The sequence below is a fragment of the Thunnus albacares genome, chromosome 5 (genome assembly GCF_914725855.1).
Source record: "Thunnus albacares chromosome 5, fThuAlb1.1, whole genome shotgun sequence".
NCBI classification, from domain to species: Eukaryota; Metazoa; Chordata; class Actinopteri; order Scombriformes; family Scombridae; genus Thunnus; species Thunnus albacares.
Window position 1 is genome coordinate 3506412 of NC_058110.1, and position 24428 is coordinate 3530839.

Genomic DNA, 24428 nt, shown 5'->3' on the forward strand with positions numbered 1-24428 from the left:
TTTTCATCATAACTTACTGGGATATTTTGCAATCTATTCCTCTGTGCTGCAGCACGGACGAGCCCAGGTACCAGAGCGAATCACCGATCCAGTGGACCGGTCATCTGCCACCCCATTTTGGAGAATAGCCGGTCTCCTCTTCATGCTGTTCCTGCTCTCCGGAGATGTTCAGCTAAATCCTGGACCAGTGACCCCTGGAGTGCTGCAGAACTTCGATGCTGATTTGTGCCCGAGTGTGTCTGGTGCCAGTGATGAATGAGCAGCAACTTTCTGAGCCGGGTTTCTCCCTTAAAAGACTAAACTTTGTTAACACCAGGCATGATGTCTCAATGAATAACTTCGCTACCAGGCTGTGGAAACCTTGATAGGTCCAGTGTCTCTCTCACAAAAGCTGCTGCTGACACCACTGCGTGTCGAAACCCTGCAGTGAGGAGGAAGAAGTTATTCAAAACCTTCCAAACTGTCAATCATACAAAAGTCTTATGGGCCCCAAAGTTGAAACCAAAGGGGGCTATTCGGTGGATATTTTAACATCAGAAGCATTACTGCAAAGAGCAATCAGCTAACTCATCTTGTGTCTGACTCAAATCTGGACTTTCTGTGTCTGGCTGAAACATGGTTAAAACAAACAAGTCCTGCGTGTGTGTTCAAGGTGCCTGGATACCAATGTTTCAGAAAAGACAGACCTGATGGAAGAGGAGGAGGGGTGTTTTTTTATGTGAGAGACAACATCAAACGTGAACGTATGGTTAATAATGCAGGTAACACGTTAGAATATGTTGGGATAAAAATAATGTTATCCCAGCAAATGTCTTTAAACATCATAGTTATCTATAGGCCCCCTTCTGCAGATCACTTTCTGTGATCAACTCACAGAAGTCTTGAAAGAGTGCAATCTCAACAAAGAATTATTACTTATGGGTGATTTTAATGTGAACTGGGAGGATAAAACTAAGAGGAAAAAACTAAAAATGATCACAGAGAAATTCCAACTAGAACAACTAGTAAAAGGCCCAACTAGGATTGCAAAATGCTGCACAAATTGATCTGATATTTACTAACAAACCAGAAAGAATAACTAAAAGTTATAATGTAATCACTGGTTTGTCAGATCATAACCTAACCCTATGTACGAGAAAACTGACTAAAAGTAGATTTAAGACCACGGCAACTAAGACAATGATCCCTCAATGCATACCCAGAGCTAAGCAAGAAGAATTTATCAATAAAATTAAACAGCTTGAACTGGAATGATGTACTGTCCTCTGATGATCTGGACTATGGCTGTGATACTTTTACTCACAGAATCAACTCTGTGAGGGAAAGATTTAATGTGAGGATTTAATGTGAGCACAGGAACAGGCTGGGCGTTGGCAGTGCAGCTGATGGCTCAGGATCAGGCTGGATGTCAGCAGGGGTGGTCGACGGCTCAGGGCAGAGGAGACTCTGTGGCACTGGACAACTAAGAGAGCCAGTGGTGTTGAGAGCCATGGGGTCCACGCCTCTTTTTGGAGACTCTATGGTACCCTGTGAAAAGGGTGACCGCTGGACATTGAGGTGGCTCCTCAGTGGTTCCATATAAGGCTCCTGGGGTTCAGGGCATGCAGGATCAGGACAGGCAGGTAGCAGGCTAGCCAGCTCAGGGCAGGCAGGCTGCAGGCTCATGAACCTGAGCCTAATCAACTGGGGTGCAGACTGGTTGCGAGTAGTCCGGTGTGCAGGCCGAGATGAGGGCTTAGGTGCAGGCTAAAGTGCAGGCTGAAGTGCAGAGGAGGCAGAGGAGGAGACAGGCATGGGAGAAATGGGATAAGGAGAAGTGTTGACATAAAACTTCTACCTGTAAAATGCCAACAACTGGGCATATTCAGGGTCCTGCTTCCAGAAAAGGGTTAGGGTCTCAAAGAGGGGACTCAAAGAAGCCTGACTCTTCATAACAAAACCATCCTGTGTCACTCTAAAGTCATGCCAGGAAAAAGGCAAACAGAGCCGGTGAATGTCTGCTGAGTCAATTTCTGGTAAGTTCGTACTGTCATGAATGAGAACAGGACAGACAGGTGAAAGACCCTAATGCAGGCTTGACAGACAGGTTGAATGAGGGGGCTTTAATGCTCAAAAATCAGAAAAACAGGCTTACAGTTCAAAACGAGAATCAGTCCAAATCAAGGCAAGACAAGCAGGGAAGTCAAAATCAGTCCAAATGTCAAAAATCGGAGGAACAGGTACAGGAACAGGTAACAGAAGGAACAGGAACAGGCAGTATCAGGATCAGGGTCAGGTTGGCTAGAACGTGAGAGTCCATAGAAGCAACTATGACAAACTGCCGGAGAACAAAGGAAATGGACTGGTATAAGTAGTGAGTGTCTCATGAGGGAATGAGTTACAGGTGAGCAAACAGGTGTGTGGATGAAGAAAGGAGGGAAAGTCCAAGGGCATTTGGGGAACAGCTTGAGGATGGCAGGTCTGGGGAGTTGGAGGAAAGCACATGGCTGGGAGAAGAGAGCAGGGGCTGAAGACAGAGACGGACAGCAATGCAGAGGGCTGGGGAGGAGTGTGACTGCGGAGAGGGACTGAGCAGCAGCTTGTGACAGTATATTTATAATGGATAGATATGAGTCTGTCACGTCATATGGTCTGGGTATGTTAAAAGATTATTCAGGTGTTTTTCTTGTTAATATTTTTTTGTGTTATGTGTACCACAGTGGTTACATTTATCTGCCAAAAATGTTTACGTATATACAGGTAAATGTAATGAAAGTGATGAATTTCTTTACACAATTACACAATTACACAGGCCATTTTATTTTGCTAATATTCCTGTAAGATTGATTGAATTGGTCTGAATAAATGAGAATGTGATTGATTTTTCATGGATGTTTATGATCAGTACTAATCAAAAAAAAGAGCTTAATGTCCAGAATTATTTGAACATATGCTTGTGAAGGAAATTTGTGTTTGCCAAGTCAAATGCCAGTTGAGAGTGTTTGTAGCAGACCAAATGTTCCTTCACCCAGCACAATATTTATGTAACTTGACCATTAATCAGGCACAACTTGTATTCTTACAAATTTCCACCTATTTTCCAGATTAGATGTTTGAAAGGGGATAGAGGACATTTTTTGTGTGTATCGTGGAAATAATAAAACAGATTAATGCTCAACTTCAATGAAAGTATGTCAGATTTTTTTTTGCATGCATTTCTGGGAGATAGTGTGGAACAGTTAAAGATAAGAGGAGTGAAAGATAAAATCAGCAACAAAGCTTTTCATCAAGATGGGTGTGTGCATGTGTGTATATGTGTGTGTGTGTGTGTGTGCCTGCATGGATGGGCAAGTCTGTGGTCCATCTCCCTGCAGTGTGGAGGATATCTATTAATAAGTTCATCTGATTCATCTATAAATACATTTCTCCTCTTTCTCCTCACACTGGCTGGCTGCATAACAAGCTTTGACAGTAACCAGTTGGATATAGCCATGCATGCGGATGGGAGGCTGGTGTGTGTTTATGTGTATGTGTTGGTGGTGGTGGTGGTGGTGGGGGGGGGCTGCATAAAATGAACATATGATTCTTTGTTCTTCAGCACCAGGGTGTGATAGCTTTCAGGACTGCGGACAGCACCTTAGGCCTCTGCTTTGTTTGGTCACACTGAGCAGAAGAGAAAGGATCCGCTGCTTCTAAACCCATCAGTCAACAATGTGGTTTCACCAAGATCCATAAGCCAAGTGCTTCCCAACCCTCTAGGGCACTTTGAGTGGGCCCCACAGTGTCCCCAGCTACAGTAAATGTAGTGTTTTTGCACTGCACTTGTCAGACAGTGAGTCCAGCAAGTTTGAGTTTAAGTCTGTGGCACTCTTTTTCTGGATATGGATATCAATGCATGTACAAAGCACTCAGTTCTCTTCATCTCATATAAACTGCTGCATCCAGAAATGTAAAAATCATCTCCTTTCATAAACTGGTTACATGTTGAACCATGGATATGTATCAACCAAGGATATAAAAGCAAAACAAACATTTAGATTGCAAGTTTTAATGTTACTATGACGTACCAGAAGTTACAGTAGCTTGAAGACATATTGTATAAGCAATGTTGGAAAGTACAGTTTTGATACTGCACTTTACTTCAGTATTTCCATTTTCTGCTACTTTATATTTCTATTTCACTACATTTCAGAGGGAAATGTTGTACTCCACAACATTTATCTGACAGATATAGTTACTCCTGTTATTGGTTACTTTCACATTTAGATTTTACATTTTAAAAAAAAGTATGAGCAGCTTATAAAATACAATGCAATGCCAAAGATTAAACCAGTGGTTCCCAACCTTTTTGGCTTGTGACCCGTTGTAAAGAATCAGTGTCTACTTGGGGCTCCTTGTCATGTTTTGGAGTTCAACTAAAGATTTCCCCTTTAAAATTATTCAAGGGCTTCATTTCAATAACTGTATGAGGCCCCAAAAGGACAAATTATCCAATATTTCACAAAAAAAGCAGTGACTGGAGAAAAGTCCAAATGAACTACTGCTTTAATTTTTGATATAATGTTATGTTATAAGACATACCTATATGCTCTGCTGCACCACGCTTGTGGAGCAGCCTTCCCAACCATCAGAGGGCAGCACAGACCCTAGACTCCTTTAAAACAGGTCTTTTTATTCAGGAAGGCTTTTTCATCTTAACTCTTGTTATTTTCTTTATGTTATATGTGATATATATATATATATATATATATATTTTAACACTGTAGCACTTTGAGATTCACAGCTAATGAAATGTGCAGTACAAATGAAATGCATTATTATTATCATTATTATTATTACTATTATTATTATAAAAGACTGCTTTAAATAATAATTTGTGTCTGATATGGTTTTTACACAAAAAACTTAATTTAGCTTGTTAGAAATTCTTAGACATGACATTTACTCCTTCCCCCTAACTTAAAATCCAGAATCTATTAATATGAAAGTAAATATATGCAGTATAAAATTTAAAAAGTTGAACTGCTGGACACAAGTTGTCTCCTACGTCACTGAAAAGTCCATTCTCAATGATTGTGTGCACTGAAGGTTTCACGTTTTCACATGACACACAAGTCACATACTGATTGGTTTCCGAACTAGTTGTGATGTCACAAATCATGCTCGTAGGTACGTGCCTTAAACTGAGATTGAAAGTGAGCACAGAGAAACTTTTCCCCCTTCAGCAGATGGGTGTGAAAACAAACCGCACATACATCATTCTGCACAGTGAAGAGAACAACATCCAACCGAAGGAACAAGAAGAAAAACACATTTTTGAGTGGAGTAAGTAAGAGATTTTGAATAAAGGACTTTAACATACAATGGAGTATTTTTACATTGTTGTACTACTGTTGTTAAGTAAAGGATGTGAGTACTTTTTCCACCACTATGTATAAGTGTGACTCACTTGCTGTACAGTATACACAGTTATTTCAAGTCATTTCCCATTCCATGTTTAGGTTCTTTCTTCACATCTAAATACCAATTTTGAAACTCCATCTGCCTGATTTAAACCCTCCTTTCCTTTTTGTCTCTCTTTAATGGTGTCAAGCCACAATTTTGCATCTGCCTCCTGCCCATGCAGACCTATGAGAGTCTGAAGCTAAAGTGCAATTAATAAATTAATATAAAAATACTTTTTCAACTTTTTCACACAAATGTTAATGCATGACCCATAGTTTGTTAGATTACTGGTTCTACTGTGTATATAGATGCCCTTTATTGTATGTTCTTTGGAATGTGTTTGGAAATGGGAACACAAAAATTTGAAAGAAATATGGGCTTTATGGTGATCTTGGCCCTTTGAATATAAAATAAGTGAAGCCTATAGCCTACCTTGTAAATTCACAAGTCATTGTATCTGTTTTGGATGTTTGGGGGCAGACTAGCATGTTAAGTGTTTGTTTGCAGAATGAAGTTTTCAATTGTTGTATAATAGTGATATTGCACAACTGTTCGTTCATAACCTCCAAATGATAATGGGATGATTAGGCTCCCTGCAGGCATGTTCAGTCCCAAAATTAACATCATAGGTTAAGCTCCAGCATACACATTATTACAAATTTGTGACAGGTGTGTTATTGGGAAAATTCAAATGCAAACGGCTAAACTAGGAGAATATGTCATAAACAAGACATGTTTGAGATCATCTGCATGTCTGGGTCGGTTAGCATTTTTAACTACACTAAAAACGTACGCTGCGGTGTGTCTGGTGTCGTCATCACGCAGCCGAGTAGGTGGGGGGTGACGTATAGAGCTTCCCTACTCCCCTCCCCGCTCAGTTCCTCTAGCTGATGCTGCGACCGAGCTCCTGTGCGCGCGGGCTCTCGCAGCGCTCAACCCTCCTTCCCCTCCTCCTCCACCAAAGATGTCGCATGAGCTTCTCCTCTCACCGCGGCGTTTCTTTTCTTTTTCTCCCAGTGTCCTTAACAGTTAACCGAATTCATTCAAATTAGCAGCTCTCATAGCTGGGAGCAGCTACCCCTCGTCCAGGTGCCCCCCCCCCCCCCTCTCACCCCCCTCCCCACAACGGAGGTGTTTAAACCCTCAGCCCGGCGCATCCTCTCTCTCTCTCTCTCTTTTCACTCTCTCTCTCTCTCTGTCTCTCTCTCCTCAAACCGCCGCAGAACTCAGCCGACCAACCGTCAGGTGACCGCGCGGGGAGGAATATTCATCAGCACCGTCGTCGTCGTCTCTCATCCTTCCATTCCTTCGGACTCCAGGCAACCGGAGCTGCAGCCGCCCTGGTCCCCCCTGTATCCTCTCATCCGGTGTGGGACATTCTCCGCTCCACTCACACGCAGATTAACGGGGATTCTGCCTCCCCGCCCGCGCGTTGATGCTGATGTCCTTGAGCTCGGCCTGCACGGTGAGTCGGTGAGTGCCCGCGTGCGTGACTGTTATTTACCCCGAGGGCCGTTTTTATTAGTGAAGATGTGTTGCTCGCGCTGTGATTCATTAATAGCATGTAGGGAGGTTTGCAGAATTTAACAGGGCCTTATGTGGCATTTCTCATCACAGGCCTTACAGAGCTATTATAATAGCCTATACAGTAGGACATACCATAATACCCTGGCAGACAGCGCTGTGACATTATGAGGGAATATGTGTGTATGAGTGTGCGCGCGTGTGTGTAGAGCTAATGATACATAGCCTATCCATCCATCCCTCCATCCACCCGTCCATCCATCCTTTCCTGTCCTGTGTCAGTTGATGAAGGGCTGCAATGCAACATTTTCACCGAGCAGCATGCGCTATTCTTCGGCTTGTCTCTTGGTTTTCCCGGGCGCCAGTATATACCAGGCTATAGGCGATTCGATTGGGTGCGCGTCGCACCTGCAGCGCTAGGCTGCGGAGGTGTCGGTTTGATCTGGTAATGATCTTTGGCCGGAGGGACCTTCAGAAGTCGCCTGGCGCAGGGTGGGTGTGAGTTTGGCAGAGCGGGCCGGCGGTGGCCGGGCCGGTAACCTTGCGGAGGGACATAGGGTAGGCAAGTGGCGCACCATACTCTCTCTCTCTCTCTCTCTCTCTCTCTCTCTCTCTCTCTCTCCCTCTCTCTCTCTCTCTCTCTCTCCTTGCAGTTTTAGTAGGCCTACATTGTAGTGTCTTAGTTTCAATCAGGACCTCCTCTTGTTGCCATATGTGAGTTGAGGATGAGGATGAGCAGGGGGATGACGCTCACGCACGTCTGAAGGTGACCAGGAAAGGTCGTTTTGTATGGGAAACACACTATTGAATGAGGCCATTCAGAAATGAACAGTCTTGCCGGTAATTGCAAGTATAAATGTTTATGTGTGTGTGTGTGTGTTTGTGTGTGTGTGTGTGTGTGTGCGTGCGTGCGTGCACGTGCGCGCGCGCGCGTGTGTGTAGCATTGGGTGGAAGTGGATAGTAGCTTATGTGGGAGAGACATGGGATGTTGAGTGTGAGAGCATGTGTGTGAGATGTAAGAGAGATGGATACACACCAGAGTGGACATTGATCAGTTTTAAAGGCAACCCCCTCTCTTTTCAAGTACAAACAAATAATCCCTCTGTCAAACTTTCTCCATTATCACACAGTTACTGTAATGTGCTCTACGGTAATGCAGCTATCTCTGCCCTGTCGGTGGCTCACCTTTAATGGTTTCAGCCACTGACTGTGTCGAATTCTAAGTGTGCTATTCCTGCTGGGCATTACAGAAGTGTGTGACTGGCGCTGAGCCAGCAACGGCAGGCAGCAGCCCAGATACAAGGGCCCCGCCAGAGGTGACTCTTCAGATGCCTGTCAGAAAGTAGGACTGCAGGTACACAGGTGGTCTGCAGGCTAGCCAGTGTAAGCGGGGAGACGAAATACTGACAAGTGTGGGTGGAGGCCACAGCACAGTCACAGGGCAGTGATGTGAACAAACTCACCTGGGATCACGATTGTGTGCACAAGAAGTGCAGACAGGAACACATGAGTACACACATACTTGTTTAGTCATGTGCTCAAGTGTGTGTATGTAGCCTGGGTTGCCCCATCCAGCACACACACACACACACACACACAGAGTCACAAAGCATACAAGGCCCCGTTGGCCTAGAATCAAATCCCATGAGGAACTTCTCTCGTGTGTCTTCCCAACTGTGTACCCTTCCCAACCTTCCTGCTGCCACGATAAAGGGAAAATACCTGAGAGAAAAGAGTGGCTACTTTCTTAAAAAAAAAAAAACCCAAAACAAAACAAAAAAAAATCTAATTGCTCCAACTGTTTGAGGGATGGTGTGCGGAGAAGCAGAGCTAGCATTCAGGATAAATCGGCAGGCCGCTGAGGATTGTGGTGACCTTTTGTCTGACTCTTCATGTTCAAACACATTTTCATCCGGAGCAGCTCCCCCCCCACCCCCCCTCTCTCTCTCTGTATGATACATTTGTGTGTGTGTCATTAGAGAGATCATATAGGTGATGTCTCCGGGCCTGAGCCTCAGTGTCTTGTGTATTTGCTGTATATTCGCGATGCTTGCATCCTGTGGCTTAAGCAGACTGTATTTTGTGAGTGTGTGTGTGTGTATGTAAGAGTTAAGAATGCGTAACAAATTGAGAAACAAAGTGTTTGGTTTTTTTTTCCGCAATTTATGTAAGGCAGGCTCACATGTGCACACGTACACGTGCACGGCACACATCAAAGCTCTGAGACAAACAGAAAGACACGGTTAGTTAGTTAGTAGAGTTAGTTAGGATAGTTAGGAGGCTGAGCAGAAGAGCTTTTTCTTGCTTGTGCGTTATAAAATCTGGGAATAAAACGCACAACTGGCTGAGTAAATAAATGATTGCAGTAGCAGGAAGCAGATAGACAGGGAGAAGAATGACAAAATGAGGGAGTCAGGAGAGGGGAAATGAAGAAGGTAAAATAATAACAAGCAATGACACATCACAAGACAAGACACACACACACAAAATTAGAAGGTAAATGCATATAGATAGACAGATAGGTCAAAGAGCAGGAAAATAAGAAAAGATAGAGAAGGAGAGGAAGCTTCTAAGGCAGAGCAGGGTGACTCAGTCATAAACTAACACTCAGTCAGGATAGAGGCATTGCAGGCCAGGGAGGAAAAAAGGGAGGGAGAAGATGCAAGAGGCAGAGGGAGCTGAGGGAGAGTGAAGAGTGGAGAGGAGGGAGGAGAAAAGGAATTAATGATGAGCTTCAGTTCTGTTTTTTTTATGCTCCTAAGTCATCCTTATGTAAAATAGCCTGATCAGAATATGTTGTGTCATGTGTGATGCTGAGAATATTTAGTTACAGCTGGTGCTAATTGCGCATTTGGGATGAAGCTTCGTCAGGGTGGTGGAAGGAAAGCAAGTTGCTGTTCTACTAGGCGGTACTGAACGCTATCGTTGTAAGATTCATTTTGATTCAATCAGTTCCAGAGATGGGTTGTTTTTCAGTGGATTCAACAAGAGCAACTCACTTAAGGAAGTTTCTGGGATTTTTTTTTAGGTTTCACAAACCTCTTGTTAGATGTAACATATTGGAAGTGAATTAATCTCACCTATAAGGCATGTGGATGTGATTAACAGCTGTGTGTCTATCTCATTCCTCTGTGCCTTAGAGCTCCATTGTTGTCCAAAAACTATCACAAAAAACTACACCTCAATGAGCCACACCGTTGCACTGGGTGACATGTTCCTCCATTACCCTGAACACACACACACACACACACACACACACACACACAATTAATCCCACACACACTCAATCCCACATACACTGTCCTGCGGCTGGAAATACTCACTAGCATGTATTTATCCATGGTTGAAAACAATCCCCAACAAATACAGTATTTCCTTCTGTTTGAGCGATGTTCGCTAAAAACTACAATGCCCAGCCATTGAGAGAAATTACTAAGCCTTTTTAAAAATGAACCTATATATCAGTGTCTTGTTTTTAAAGATTTACATCTTCAGTAAGAAGCAGTGGGCTAGGGAAGTTTGAAAATACTGAGACAGAGTAACACGTTGTTGGCTGTCATTGGGATTTGTTGACAAAGAGCACAATATAGAATAATGGCAGCTGTAACAGTTTATTCAGGAATGTGGTGATGTAATGATATCCAGTACAGGTCCAAGTCAATATTATTTTTTTTAACACCCTGATACGCATATTGTAATTCTCAGTGGCTGAAAGAAAAAGACTCTTGTTACAGGTTGGTGATGATGCAAACCTCAGTCTGAATCTGAAAATACTGTATTTAAAGCTGCTATAATCAGTATTGTTATATTAATAATGAATCAATCGACTGCATGTAATGTGAAACGTGATGCTTGTAGTGACAAACCCACAGAGACACAACGCTGCAGTTCCACAAAAGCTGCCTATATGTTACCTGCCCAGCTCCAAAACACAGCCAGACAAAGTGAACAACTAGCTGGTGAACACAGTGGAACATTTAGCAGCTAACGAGCCAGAGATGAAAAAGGAGAGTGAATATAGGTCTCACATTCATCACATGGCCAAAATCATGACTCCAAATGTGTCTGCTCTATGTGTAAATAAACCTATCTTTGCTAACATATTAGCCATATCAACTTTAAAAGGTGACAATGTATCAATGTTGTGTTTACAGCTTGTTGCACTGCCCCTAAGTGGCCAAAAAATGAATTAATACAGGTTTTTATCAAGGCAGCTTAATGTGTGGAAAATGAGTAGATGTTTGTGCTTACAGAGCTATGATTATACTAATAATGACCATACTTTAATAGATAATCAGATGTATTGATGTGATGATTGAATTGATTTTAGCAATTGCATCAAAGTTTCACATCTGAATCAAGTCTCATCTCTGCATCAGAAACGGTTTGATGTAATGATAGCGAGTGAGATCAATAGAACAGAGTGGTAATGTTTTATCTCCTCTTTGCCTCTTAGGTCCTGGTGGTGCAGCAGTAACTACCTCTGAACTGGATCCACTTCCTGTCTCTGATTTATCAGCCGCCTTTGCCTCGCTCGCCCCTCTCTCCATCCATCCATCATCCCTTCATTCCCGCCTGTCAGTCTATCAGCCCGTCCGTCCATGGACTGGCCGTGACCCTGGAGGGAGGGGGACAGAAACGAGGAAAGAGCGGAGTTGCAGAGGAGACGAAGGAAAAGAAAGCTGGATTCATTCAGACGTCACGCTTCTGAAGTACCCCTGCTCGCTGTCCTTCATCCCCCTCACCCTCCTCCTCCGATTATGGAGAATTAAAGGAGCAGTGGGAGGCTAGGCCAAGATAGTGAGGAGAAAAAAAAATAAACACCCCTTCATTGCCCTTTTAATTAAAAAAAGGGGTTAGGCTTATCATTATAATTAAACATTTTTAAGCAAGAAATCAAGACAGAACCGAGACTCTGACTGTTGAGCACATGAGCCACTTTCCACCAACCAAACAAAAGGGGAACTGAGTTGAGGACAGACTACGGAGAGAAAGGAGGACCAAAATAGAAAAAGAAACTTTCTGACATGTCAACAACAGCCACAATGGGTGAAATGGCAAACAGCGCGGTGGAGTTTTATCCCAAAGGGACTCGAGGAGGGGGTGGAGGTGGAGGAAGGGCAGATGGCCGCCATGCAGGGGGAGACTTTGGGGTCACGGTCGAAGAGCTGAGGGAGCTGATGGAGCTCCGAGGGGCTGATGCCCTGAATAAGATCCAGGACAGCTACGGAGACACAGAGGGGCTCTGCCAGAGACTACAGTCCAGCACCACTGATGGTGAGCAGGCATGGATGGACCAATGGTTGAAAGGGTTAAAAAAAAAGTAGATGGGTGGGTGGGTGGATAGTTGGATGAATAATAGAGTAGATGGCTAGATGGATGAATGGGTGAGTGCACAGATGTATAAATAGGCCGATGGAAGAATGGTTGGTTGGATGAATAGACACATGAATGGGTGAATAGTTTGCTGGCGTGCTGGATGGATGGATGGATTTGTGGATGAATGGAGATGAGGTAGTGGGGAGATGAATTGGTACACTGAGATTATCTGAATGAGGAGTGGAAGGATGGATGACATTGTACTCTCGGCTGGAGTCACACATCAACACCACTGCATTACCCACGTCGCTGCCAACTGCGTCCAAATCATCTGTCTGATTTCTACATCATCATCATTTGCCTCCAACAAATGGAACTGCTAAGCCATTGTCACCAATCATTCTATAACAGTCCCAAATTAAGTTTTAACACTAACACGCTGACAAAATGTTTTGATCACAGAAAGTGACCGAGATAACATGAATTCCATTTCGTGCAACTTCACTGCAGTGCAACAAATGAAACAGAGGGAAGTAGAATGAAATGAATGCAAACAGTAAAAACACATTTTTACTCCTGGAGTGTAATCCTGGAAAGGAAGCAGCTTTGGTTGTGTTGTGTGCCCAGAGAACATGGGTGGATGGATTGATTGATTGATTGATTGATGAATGAATGAGGGGATTATAGTGGATGAATGATTGGAAAGCTGATAGAGTAAATGAATAAACGGATGATTGGAGTAAAAGTGTGCAGAGACTGACTAGAATCTCTGATTGCACGCATGCAATTATTGCAGACACAGTGTCTGTAAATATGGGTTTATGCATAAGGCTACACCTATTTGATTATTGATTTAGCTATTGAGAATTCCATTAATTGATCAATTATTCATTTTAGGGCTGCAACTAACTATTATTTTCATGGTTGATTAATCTGCAGATTATTTAAAAAAACAACCAATCCATCCATTTCAGCATTTTACTTATCAATTAATGGACTTATTGTTTCTGCACTGTTGCTGTAAATTTTATTGATACCTGTCACTTGCAAATTTAAACACTCTCTCTCACTCTTTCGCTCACTTACTCACACACACACACAAAGTTAATATGGTTATGCCAATCAAAGATCTGTAATGACTGATGAGAGTAGAATTCGGGTCTTAGTGTGTGTTGTGTCTTTAGCATGTGTATGTGAATGTGCACACTTGCATGTTCTAACAGGGGTGTGGTACCACACTACACCCACTCCTTCAACTAGTTTGTAACCTAGCAACACAACAGCAGAGAGAAGTCAGCAAGAGAGAGAAAGATGACCGAGAACTGTGAGATGGAGATGGTGAGGGAGAGGGGTGAACGGAGGAAGATGGCTGTGTGTGTGTGTGTGTGTGTTCAAGAGTAAGCAAAGTCTATGAGGTGTGTGTGTGTGTGTGTGAGAGAGAGAGAGAGAGAGAGAGAGAGAGAATGAAATGGAGAAAAGGTGAGTGAGTTGGTGGGTGTAGAGTTACAGTAAGTCTGTGCTGAGTGCTGCTAATTTGATACTGTGAGCTGGTCAGGAATCAGTGCAGCAGTTCCCAACAAACCCAGCATACACACACACACACACACACACACACACACACAGAGTCATGTATCTGCAGTTGTCCCTACAAAGCACAGTTGGCAAACAACGCACACAAATGCACAGACAACCTGCTCTCTACACACTTGGACAGGCTTCTTCTGCATTATGATGACTTTCATCAATTTCATCTGGTGTCATCTGATGTGGCAAACAAGCCAAAGTGCAAACACAGATGAAGAAAGATGTTTTTCCACCTTGTAGAAATCTAATGTCATTAATTGAAACTCCATCTGAAACCCACAGCTCAAGATATTTTTCTGCTCCACGTCTGAGACGTTTGGCAGAGCAACAAGAGCTGCTGCCTCTTCTTAGCAAGATCACAATAGCAGCGATCACAGAGGAGGATCATGAGTTGGCAAATCAGATGGATAGATGGGAAAATATGGATGTATACAGCAGAAAAATACTCATGTGTACAGAAATGCATATTGTGTAACAGTACAATACAAACAGACGCATATATATTGATGCAGTTGATCGCTACACATGAGCTGTAATAGGATACACAGAGAAGAGTGGGGGTTAAACCAGTACAGAATGGGATCTCTCTTTGTGTCTTACACACACATACACACACTGATACACCCCAGCACTGCAGTATGAGACCATTATATCCACATTGAAGAGAGAGAAAGGAGGAGGAGGAGAAATGATGAGAAAAAGAAAGAGGGAGTGAAAGAGTGTGTGTGTGTGTGTGTGTGTGCGCGTGCGCTGAACGGGGGGTATGAGGGGTGAGGAAGGAAAGCTAGAACAGCTTGCCGCATTGTCAAGGACACATCAAGGGGAGATTGAGAGGGAGAAAAAGAGAGGAGGAGAGCCAACGAGAGAGGATGAGGAGGAAGGGAAGAATGGAGGGATGGATGAGAGACAGAGGGAGGGAGGGAGGGATGGACTAACGAAAGGAGCTACGATTACTCAGCATAAGGACACCTGTTTTCTCTCTCTCCCTGTCTCTCTCTGCCTCGCCTTGGCCTGAACCCTGTTGAGCGTCATATTGCTACACAACTCCTCAGCAATGCCGGGACCCACATATGACTTCCTGCAGCAAGCACATTGGACCAGAATGTCTCTGAATAGACACACACACACACATACACACACACACACACACACACACACACACACAGAGGCAAACGGATGCAAAGATTGTCATCGATCTTGGCCAACCACAGCATACAAATTGCTGTTCTCCCTCCCTGACAGCCAATCCAAAAAAAAAAAAAAACCTCCACTCTAAACCTAGTACACTGGAGGAATGACATCACCTGTTGCCGGGCAGAAACCTGTTAGAGACAGAAAGCACTGGACCTGATATCCTGGTCACCATGGAAACTGAATCACTTAGGGGTGAGGTTGAAGGGGAGAGGAGGGTGAGGATGGAGATGTTGCAGTGAGCCTGAAGACGAGAGAGACAGTTTGGAGGGAGGAAAGTAAATTTGGAGTTACCTGCCATTACTGATTGATTTTACTTTGTTTTATGTTATTAAACTGTTTTACTGGATGGAGAAAGTTTGTGTAGTAGGTTTTGGATTTTTTTGGGGGTGATTCTTGGTGATGATGCTGCATGTGTGCAGCAGTGTGTGTCTACTGTCTTTGTGTGTACTTGTGATAAATGATTACATGCTAAACAGTGCTACATGGAATTGTATTTATGTTTTTATGAATGAAAGTGAACCTGGAACCATTTGAATGTGTTCAAACTGTTCAAATGTTTATGTGAAACAGAATGAAAGTGACTTGTAAAGTGAATGTGGTACTGTGTGTGCAGATGTGTTATGTTTTTATCAGTCCTGGCATTGTGAATTTCGCTTTCTGTGATTTTTTTTTTTTCACCCTCCCAATGTGTTTGTCAGGTCTCAGTGGGGACCCAGCAGACCTGGAGCGTCGGTGCCAGACGTTCGGCCAAAACTTCATCCCCCCAAAGAAGCCCAAGACTTTCCTTGAGCTTGTGTGGGAGGCTCTACAGGATGTCACGCTCATCATCTTGGAGATTGCTGCCATCATCTCCCTTGCACTCTCTTTCTACCAACCTCCTGGAGAGGAAACCCATTGTGAGGAGAGGGATGGCTGGGTTGGACAGGGGGGATTAGAGGAAGTGGCGAAAGAGGTAGAGAGCAGGAAAGAGAAATGTAGGAAGCTAAGGTTGTAGGAAGAGAAGAAAGGAATAGTAAGGTGAAAGCCAAAGAAAAGGGAAAAGGGTGAAACAGAGCATTAAAGCAAGCATATGCAATTTTTTTTTTAAACACTGGAAATTACAGGATGATTGTTCATTTTAAAATGTAGTGTATCAGTAACAACTAGAGAAGAGTCAAATAACAAATAACAACTGAGCAAAATCCACCCAAACCCAATCCTCTGATGAAGACCATGATGCAGTTGCTAAAGCTAATAAGTGCAACTTAAACTAAAATCATTTCGTCTAACTATTTCTAAGAATGATTTTTCACACTCAAGAGTCATAAAAACAGCAAAAGAACATAGTAATGTCAGTCACAGGGCAACATCTAGTTAAAGGTTGCTAACATTAGCCACAACAAGCATGTAGTAAGTAAGAAAGAACGAACAAAACTAAGTGTATTTAATTAAAAAATGGGTTTTGCTGCTAATGAACTTTAAATTAAGCAATACTTGATTAATGGTAAATGCTACAACACAGTGTAAAATCAGCACAAGTAAAGAAGAGTCATGATATCAGCTAACCGCCTCAGTAATGTCAGTAATACAGCAATGTCTATTTTAAGTTTGCTAACATTAGCTAACATTAGCCATCATAAGCTAGTGTCATACCAGGCTGTGTATACCAGCAAAACCTCTGAGGGTATGGAATGGAGCAACAATTAATTTTACTGCTTATGAACTTTTAATTTGTAACAGGAAGAATGTGTTATTTCTTCTATCTAATACCTAGATAGATACCCTAATATCTTTACCAAAGCATATGATTATAGATAAATTTACAAATGAAAGTACCTCCATCAAAAAATCCTTAAGTGTGATTCTTAGAAAGACGAGTTTTGTCTAGATTGTGTTATACTTTGTTCCTGTTCATTTTCTTTTCTGGGTAAATCAGAAAGATTTCCTATGTAACAATCTTATCATCATTATGGGTTTCATGTTTAAAGGATGAAAATGCACAAAATGAAAGCAACTGGTACAGCAGACAAAAGCCAGAGAGACAAACAGTGAAAGGGATTGCCAAATTGTTGTCATTAGCTTTCTTGTATCTTTAACCACAGTAAGAGGTCATGATAGACAGGAAGTGGGCTGAGGGGACTGAGGGAGAAAAAACTGTGGTTCTGTCTGAAATCACCCTACAGCAGCACGCACAATTTTCACATTAAGAGGCAGAGTGGTGCAACGTAAGCATTTGTGGTCCTGCATGTCATGAACCTTTTTTTGAACTACTTTTTAACTCAAACCTAAATGCCCTATTGTGACTCATCTTAAAGAATCAGGAGGTTCATATATTTGTCTCCATTTTTGTGGTGTCTGTACTTTACACAGATTGTTCTAGATTTCATGAAAGATAGTGAATTTATTTAAAGTATCCATAGTACCACCCAGCTAGTAATTCAGGCAGGTTAAGCACTATTTTATTCATTTGTGATGTCATGTCTCTAACCAGCAATCCCTTTGCTCCCCTCTCTCTAGCATGTGGGAACTTGGCTGCGGGCGCAGAGGATGAAGGCGAGGGTGAGGCCAACTGGATCGAGGGTGCGGCCATCCTGCTCTCTGTTGCGTGTGTCGTCCTGGTGACAGCGTTTAATGACTGGTCCAAAGAGAAGCAGTTCCGGGGTCTACAGAGTCGGATTGAGCAGGAACAGAAGTTCACTGTTGTGCGGAAAGGAAATGTCATCCAGATCCCCGTGGCTGACATGGTGGTGGGGGACATGGCCCAGGTCAAATACGGTAAGGAGACCTTCACAAAATGAGCAGCAACTTCCAAATATTTTCACTATCGATGAGTCAGCTTTTTAGTCAGATTTTTTCTAATTCAGTTATTACCCTATATATGTAAAAATTAAAATCACAAATACCCATCACAAGCTATGAGAGGGAAAACTGAAAGTAGTGTTACATTATCACATGAAATTTGATAAGCGGTCAAATCTCAAAAGGAAAGAAAGTTTTTTGTTTTTGTTTACACCATACCAATAGTTTTTGTATTATATTGATACAGCTAACTGCTAATAAAGATAATCATGAGTTATGTGTTTGCATTTCAACTAAATATCTACTGCTGAAACTCTGCTAATGTAAAAAACACAACAGGCCTCATTCACAAACAGTGCGTACGCACAAATCTGTGCTTAAACTGTGCGTTTTAAGCACAAAACTCTGCGAACAGATTTAGAACTGCCTTAGACCATGCATACGCACAAATAATACACGTTCTTAAAAAATGATATAGGCAATATTTATTCAATGTAAACAGTATATTAGAACCACAATTATTGAAAAAATGATTGTGACTAAATACACTTTCAGATGACAATAGCTTATATATTTGAATTTCCATATTGGAATGTGACATTGATTCATTTCCCCCATCAGATTTGGCTGTGGTATATGCAGCTGGTTCAAAGCCTGACAGTTCAGTAGTGGCACAGGAAGGGGTGCTCTGCTGTTGGTACATCACAGCCTGTTGTGGACAGGGATGGACAGGGATGAAACATGATGTGCACCTGGCACAGCAGTAGAGATTTATTTAGATCAATTTCACAGATCTACACATTAACCAAACTTTTTATTTTTTTATGAACATACTGCGTGGCAGTGATGCAACAGGTATGCAGGCTGTATACAAGATTCACAATCAGGCTCCAAACAGTTGTGCCGATGACATGTTTACCGGCCAAATCTGCCTTTTCTGGCTTCTACTTATGAAACTATTGTTTGAATTTTATTAGCATTAAAGTTTTTCAATATTTTTACCATCATAGTCCTCTTTGCAACAGAGCTTAGAATAATGTGGGCGTGGTAGTATGCTAATTACGGATAGCAGGCATGCGTCTGTCAATTTAGAATGATTCTGGTTCACTAACATACGTGTGGTGGTAAGAACAAAATTTGCCGATGCACACATGTCATGAATCCAACAGTAATTTTGTGTGTGCAATTATTTTGCGCACAAAGTACAATGTATGCACATATTAGTGCATGAAGCCCTTTGTGTGAGACAAAAATGATAAATTATAAAAATAAAAATAAACTCTTTTGCGTCTCTATGCAAAGTTAAGCTAATCACCTCCTAGCTGTATGTAGCTTCATATAGACATGAGAGTGGTAAAGTTATCTCCCAAAATGTTGACCTGTTTCTTTAAAAAGGCACCCACTGACTTATTCTAAATGTTTATCCATGTTAAAATAACAGCACTGCTTATCTCTGTAAAGTGGTACATGTATTACCTAACACCTCCCCGAGAGATAACCATACATAAATGCCCCCGTTACAAACCCATGCGTTGACAAGTCCCTAACCAAGAAGGACATAAACCACAAGGTGAATCAAACACTGATCTGTACTGGTCTATGTTCAGGGGACCTGCTGCCAGCTGATGGTGTCTTGGTCCAAGGCAACGATCTGAAGATAGATGAGAGCTCTCTCACAGGAGAGTCTGACCACGTACGCAAGTCTGTGGATAAGGACCCCATGCTGCTCTCAGGTTTGTTTTCACACTTTAGATTGTTGTGCTCTGCCACCCTGGTACTACATGGAGAACATCATCATTTGACACATTTTTGTGAACATAACTCAAGACTAGCTGTGCTCTGATGTGATTGGACCTTCTAGCACTGGACTAAATAACAGAAACATCTGACAGTGTACTGAAATGCAATACAATTGCTTTAGTCCGTTTTAGTTGGGGTTGTGTCGGGCAAGTGTTGGGTCAAATCTAATCAAAGTAGTTAATGAGGCTGCATTTTGTCCATTTCCTACATGTACAAGGGATGGATGAAGTAATAGGAACTGACAGTCTAACATGACAACATCGCAAACTGCATTACTGTATCTTATATATTGTATTGTTAGATGTTCTTGTTATTTTGCTACCCCAAGCTAATGCTAACTTATTAATGCAAAATGTATTCCAATCAATAGCCTTTGCTACGGCTGAGGTTGTTTTTGAACCCAAAAGCAGACACGGAAAACAGATGGATGGATGAGAAAAGGATGGTTTAATGAGCAACCTTTGGTTATGGAGGGTAGAAGGGAGGGGAGCTGGTGCTGGCAGGCTGGAGAGGGGTTGTGTAGCAGAAAGAGGCAGGTGGCTGGGTGCGCTTGGTGTGGCTGGAGAATGGGCTTGCAGCTGACGAACAACAGATGACCGGGTGGACGGGTTGACACTGGAGACCTGGGCACAGGAGAACTCGTATTAGTGAAAGCACAAAAGAGAGAACACATGAAAATAACCCTAGTATTGGTAATACTGAGCGGCTGAGAGTGTCGCTACCACAAAGGTGACTGAACAATCTGGAGATGAGTGGAAGGAGAGCCGGAGTATTTGAGCTGTGGCTTGACGAGCTGATTGTAGACAGGAGTGGAATTGAACCCAGGTGCCAGGTCAGGGAAGCCGCACCTACACACACACAAACAGACAGACAGGGAAAAAACACAAAGAGAAAAGCTAGAGACCCAGCCAGAGCCCTGACAGCCTTACTAGCATGACTGGTCGTGTTTAGAAGCTCAAAAACAATACTTGAACACCTTCCTGTAAATTAATGACTAAAATGTGAAATTTTGTGATTCTTAAAATACTTTTTACAGAGTTTTGTTGGTGGATAGTAAAACATTTCTGAGGTGTGTGGGGTTCAATTAAAATACTTGTTACAGCCCTGTTGTGAGCTGTGATAGTGATAAAGTTGCTGAAATGTTACTGTCCAGTACAGTAGTAGACACCCATAGACTATAGATAGAGAAAACCCCAGTGTGAACTAACAGGTTGTAGGAACATCCACATTTATTAATATAAAATCCTTCCACTTCCCTTATTTTTCACCTGTGCCAGGAAGAGACACAGAAACACTTTTTTCAGTCTCATGTCTGAGGTATGAGATATCAATGCAAACAGATAAATGAATAATCAACTAGAATGAGTGTAATATGTTCTGAATGGCGAGTTATAAGTTATGAAGGACCGATGGTGAAATGTTGGGATGATAACGTAATTACCAGAAAATTCATTCAGGCTAAGGTAATTTAATTAACCAACTTCTCTAAGAATTTGACTGGAGAGTTCAGTTCAAACGGCGCCAGTTCTTAATCATAGAAGCAGATCAGGAGAGGTTTTGTTTAGCCTACTTTTGTCACAGTGTCGTAGATGAACTGGTGACCTAGCCGTCTGTCTGCTGCATCAGGGTGATGAGAAATCAGCTGTTTCTGCTCTGGCGTCCCAGCAGATGTGAGCATTGCAGGAGCGTTGTTTTAACGGTTTATTCAGGTGATTGGCCGAATCACCACAGGGTTTAACAGTTAGATGAAGGAGACAAACTGATCTGATGTGGTTGTCTCTGGTAACATCTGGTAACGTCAAAGATGTCTTGATCTGCAGAAGAATCGTTTTACTTTGAAGTCTCCTGACTGACTATACTGACTTTCTTACTAAATAACTCAAAAAATAATTTCACCAGCCGAATGGAACTATACTTCAAGCTATTAGGCACGAAAGAATTTCAAAATAAAGTTTGTTTCACTGAAGTTACAATACTGCACGTAGCTTAAAAGAAAAGAAAGTTAACATAGGAGATCACGTGATATGAAAGAAAGATAGTATTATATATATAGTATTATAGTATTTAGAGATGCGACGTGCATCTCCTCGGAGATACAAAAAGGAAGAAGCTCTCCCATGCAAAACAGAAAATCCTTTGAGAAAACATGTGATCTCCCCTCAGTTGGTTACTCAAAATTAAGTTTAAATCGAAGCTTACACATTTCATCATGGCCACTCACATTTAAACATGGATTAACAAACATGCATATCTATAATGTTACTACTATTCAACACCTGAGTTGAATCCTCTGATTAGGTTACACGATAAAATTAAAATGGTACATATAATGCATGGTAATTTAATCTAAACATGATTATCTTAGCTATAACTTATTACAGAAAGTTCAGAGTTAGACCATTTTGACCGGTATTGCTTTGTGACCAGTAATATATAGGTTGTAATATTGTTATATACTTAATAAACATTGAATCACACTTGTGGCTTTAAGGAGCACAGAAACTCAAGCCAAGCCTTCCCTTAATTTACGACTGACATCTGGCGAATGTCCTTATCTGAAGTCACACCAGAGTGAAAAACAAAAGGGAGAGTATAAGTGTGTTGGTATGTGGGTGTGTGTGTGTAGGCATAGGTTAGAGAGAGAAAACAGGTAGGCTTGTCCCAACTCATCAAAACAAACTGAAGCAGTTAAATTGTGATAAAACAGTCTCTCTCTTTTTTTTCAAGGAAAATTCCATTAATCCAATGTTTCCTGAGACTTGAGTTGATAAAGAACGTAGTTGTTTGTAGTTTGTGTCATAAACCTCACTTGGGATTTATCCGACACAGTTGTGGGCGTCTCTGGAGGTAGAATGGGAGGAGATTGGCCTGTGAATGTCCTTTGAAGAGTCAAAACTGACACTTAAATGTGGAGAAAGGACTCTCAGTTTACCTTCGAAGGCATTTCTAAACTGAAGTTGAATATACATCCATATTCTTGAGGTTAGGGGTTATCGTTGATTGAGCCCAGACCTTCTTTGGGCCTTTACAGAACTTGGCAGAAAACAAAGGGAGGGGTACTGGTTCCCCTACAAAGTTTTCAGAACCACTTAAGCGGTTAGTACCCGGCCTTGCAACCTTTGGTGTTGTGGCCCACAAGATATTCCACCTTGCTGGTGTGTTCGAGATTCAAATTATTGAATCCCATACTCTAATCAATATGTTTATATGTAATGGATCAAACGACTACTGAATGTATAATGGGAAAGGGATCGCTCCCAGTGACAAACCCACTGATCACCCATTTCCCTCAGCTCTATGCAGCAATTTAGCGTCTTTCAGCTCATTATTTCAGTTTTACGGCCCGCAACTTTACTGTTTTGGTTGTCTCTCACCACTATCATCAGAAAACAGACAAAGTTAGAGACCAGCTGGTGAACAGGAGTCGGTGAACAAACAAGACCAAACCAGAGCTTAAAGGAGAGTGAATATTGGACTTTTCATCAGTCAAATAATTATGACTTTGGAATAATGTTAATGTTGATCCATGTCTGGTGGATGTGTAAATAAGCTAACTGTTAGCTAACATTGCAATGAATATGATGGTAATATGTGGATGTGTTTATACACTGCCTCCACTAATGCAGGTTTAGAACAGTAAAACAGCTCATAGAAAGACTGCATGCTCTTACTTTGAAATTCGGAAATGACGTCGTCAGCATTTTTTGTCCAAAAACAACAGAGTGATTTGAGTGGATTTTCGTTCGGACCGGCGGGAAGTTTGTTTCAAAACTCTGTGTGTTTAAAAAGCAAATCCACAAGTGTAGTACTGAGATCCACAAATGTTTTTTCAATCCACAAATAAAAAGTTCACAAATGTCTGTTGGACAGTCGTAGGAAAATATTCACAAATGCTTTTCATTTATTTGTAAATGAATTTAATGTATTCACAGTGATTTTTTTTATTTGTGGAATTTGTGTTTGTATTTGCAGATCTGTTTTATATTTGCAAAATATTTTTGTGAGTTTACAGATTACACATTTACACACAGATTGTCGACCTGTTCACACAAATCTCTCTCCATAGGACTCTTTGGCCAAGCTATTTAATGTCTGACCCTCAACTATGCAATCTGTTTGGATGTTAAGGTACCCATGTGATGGAGGGCTCAGGAAGGATGCTTGTGACGGCTGTTGGTGTCAACTCGCAGACGGGCATCATCTTCACTCTGCTGGGTGCCGGAGAGGTGGAGGAAGATGGTAAAGAAAAGAAAGGTTAGTGGAAGAGAGGAACCGGTGGAGAGACATTGTACATTTACAAAATGGTGTTTTGGACTGTAATGAGTGAAAGACATTTTTGTTGAAGCACTGGAGCTTTTCATAAACCAATAAAAGTAAATAGATGCCAACAAAACCCAGGAAAGAAGCTTACAGGAAGACTTGTCTCTTCCACACATCCCCACTATCTCCATGGATGAATACTTCAAACTGCTCTTGAGTCAGTTAACATGCACACAGCACAGCATACATGTGTATGTGTGTGTAGAGTTAGTTGGGTGCCTAACTGATTTCAGATAAGAGCTTCCACAGGAACCACATCAGTTTAACCTCATAGATAATTTAGTCCACATCCTCTCTATTCCTCTCCACTCCCTCTCACTGCCTCATGTTCTCATGCCCCCTTTCTCTGCATATCCATCTTTCCCTATTTCTCTCACTTGGTCTCTGGTTTACACCCACTCCTGTGACCTCTTTCACTTTCCTATCTCTGCTGTTGCTTTCCCCTGTTCCTCCTTACCTACCTTAATCTGAGAGAGAGGCTGCA

General features: G+C 42.0%; 1 protein-coding gene and 1 long non-coding RNA gene across 6 annotated transcripts in view; one reads left to right on the plus strand and one right to left on the minus strand.

Moving 5' to 3' along the window:
* The first annotated feature begins 6291 nt into the window (after window positions 1–6291).
* The window catches only part of atp2b3b (ATPase plasma membrane Ca2+ transporting 3b), a 57183-nt gene continuing 39046 nt past the window's right edge, over window positions 6292–24428 (plus strand). For 3 of the 5 annotated variants that reach the window (XM_044351802.1, XM_044351804.1, XM_044351805.1), the window contains exons 1-6: window positions 6292–6897; window positions 11406–12226; window positions 15745–15942; window positions 17543–17800; window positions 19432–19557; window positions 23753–23878. In XM_044351802.1, the coding sequence (XP_044207737.1) occupies window positions 11977–12226; window positions 15745–15942; window positions 17543–17800; window positions 19432–19557; window positions 23753–23878 (958 nt within the window). In that variant the 5' untranslated portion in view covers window positions 6292–6897; window positions 11406–11976. The remainder of the gene's footprint in view (window positions 6898–11405; window positions 12227–15744; window positions 15943–17542; window positions 17801–19431; window positions 19558–23752; window positions 23879–24428) is intronic. The other 2 variants (XM_044351803.1, XM_044351806.1) reach the window with 2 other exon arrangements.
* LOC122982485 lies at window positions 20049–20513 on the minus strand. The gene is made up of 2 exons (XR_006403460.1): window positions 20347–20513; window positions 20049–20247 (listed from the first exon to the last, which is right to left on the minus strand). It is a non-coding gene; the product is annotated as an uncharacterized LOC122982485 (long non-coding RNA).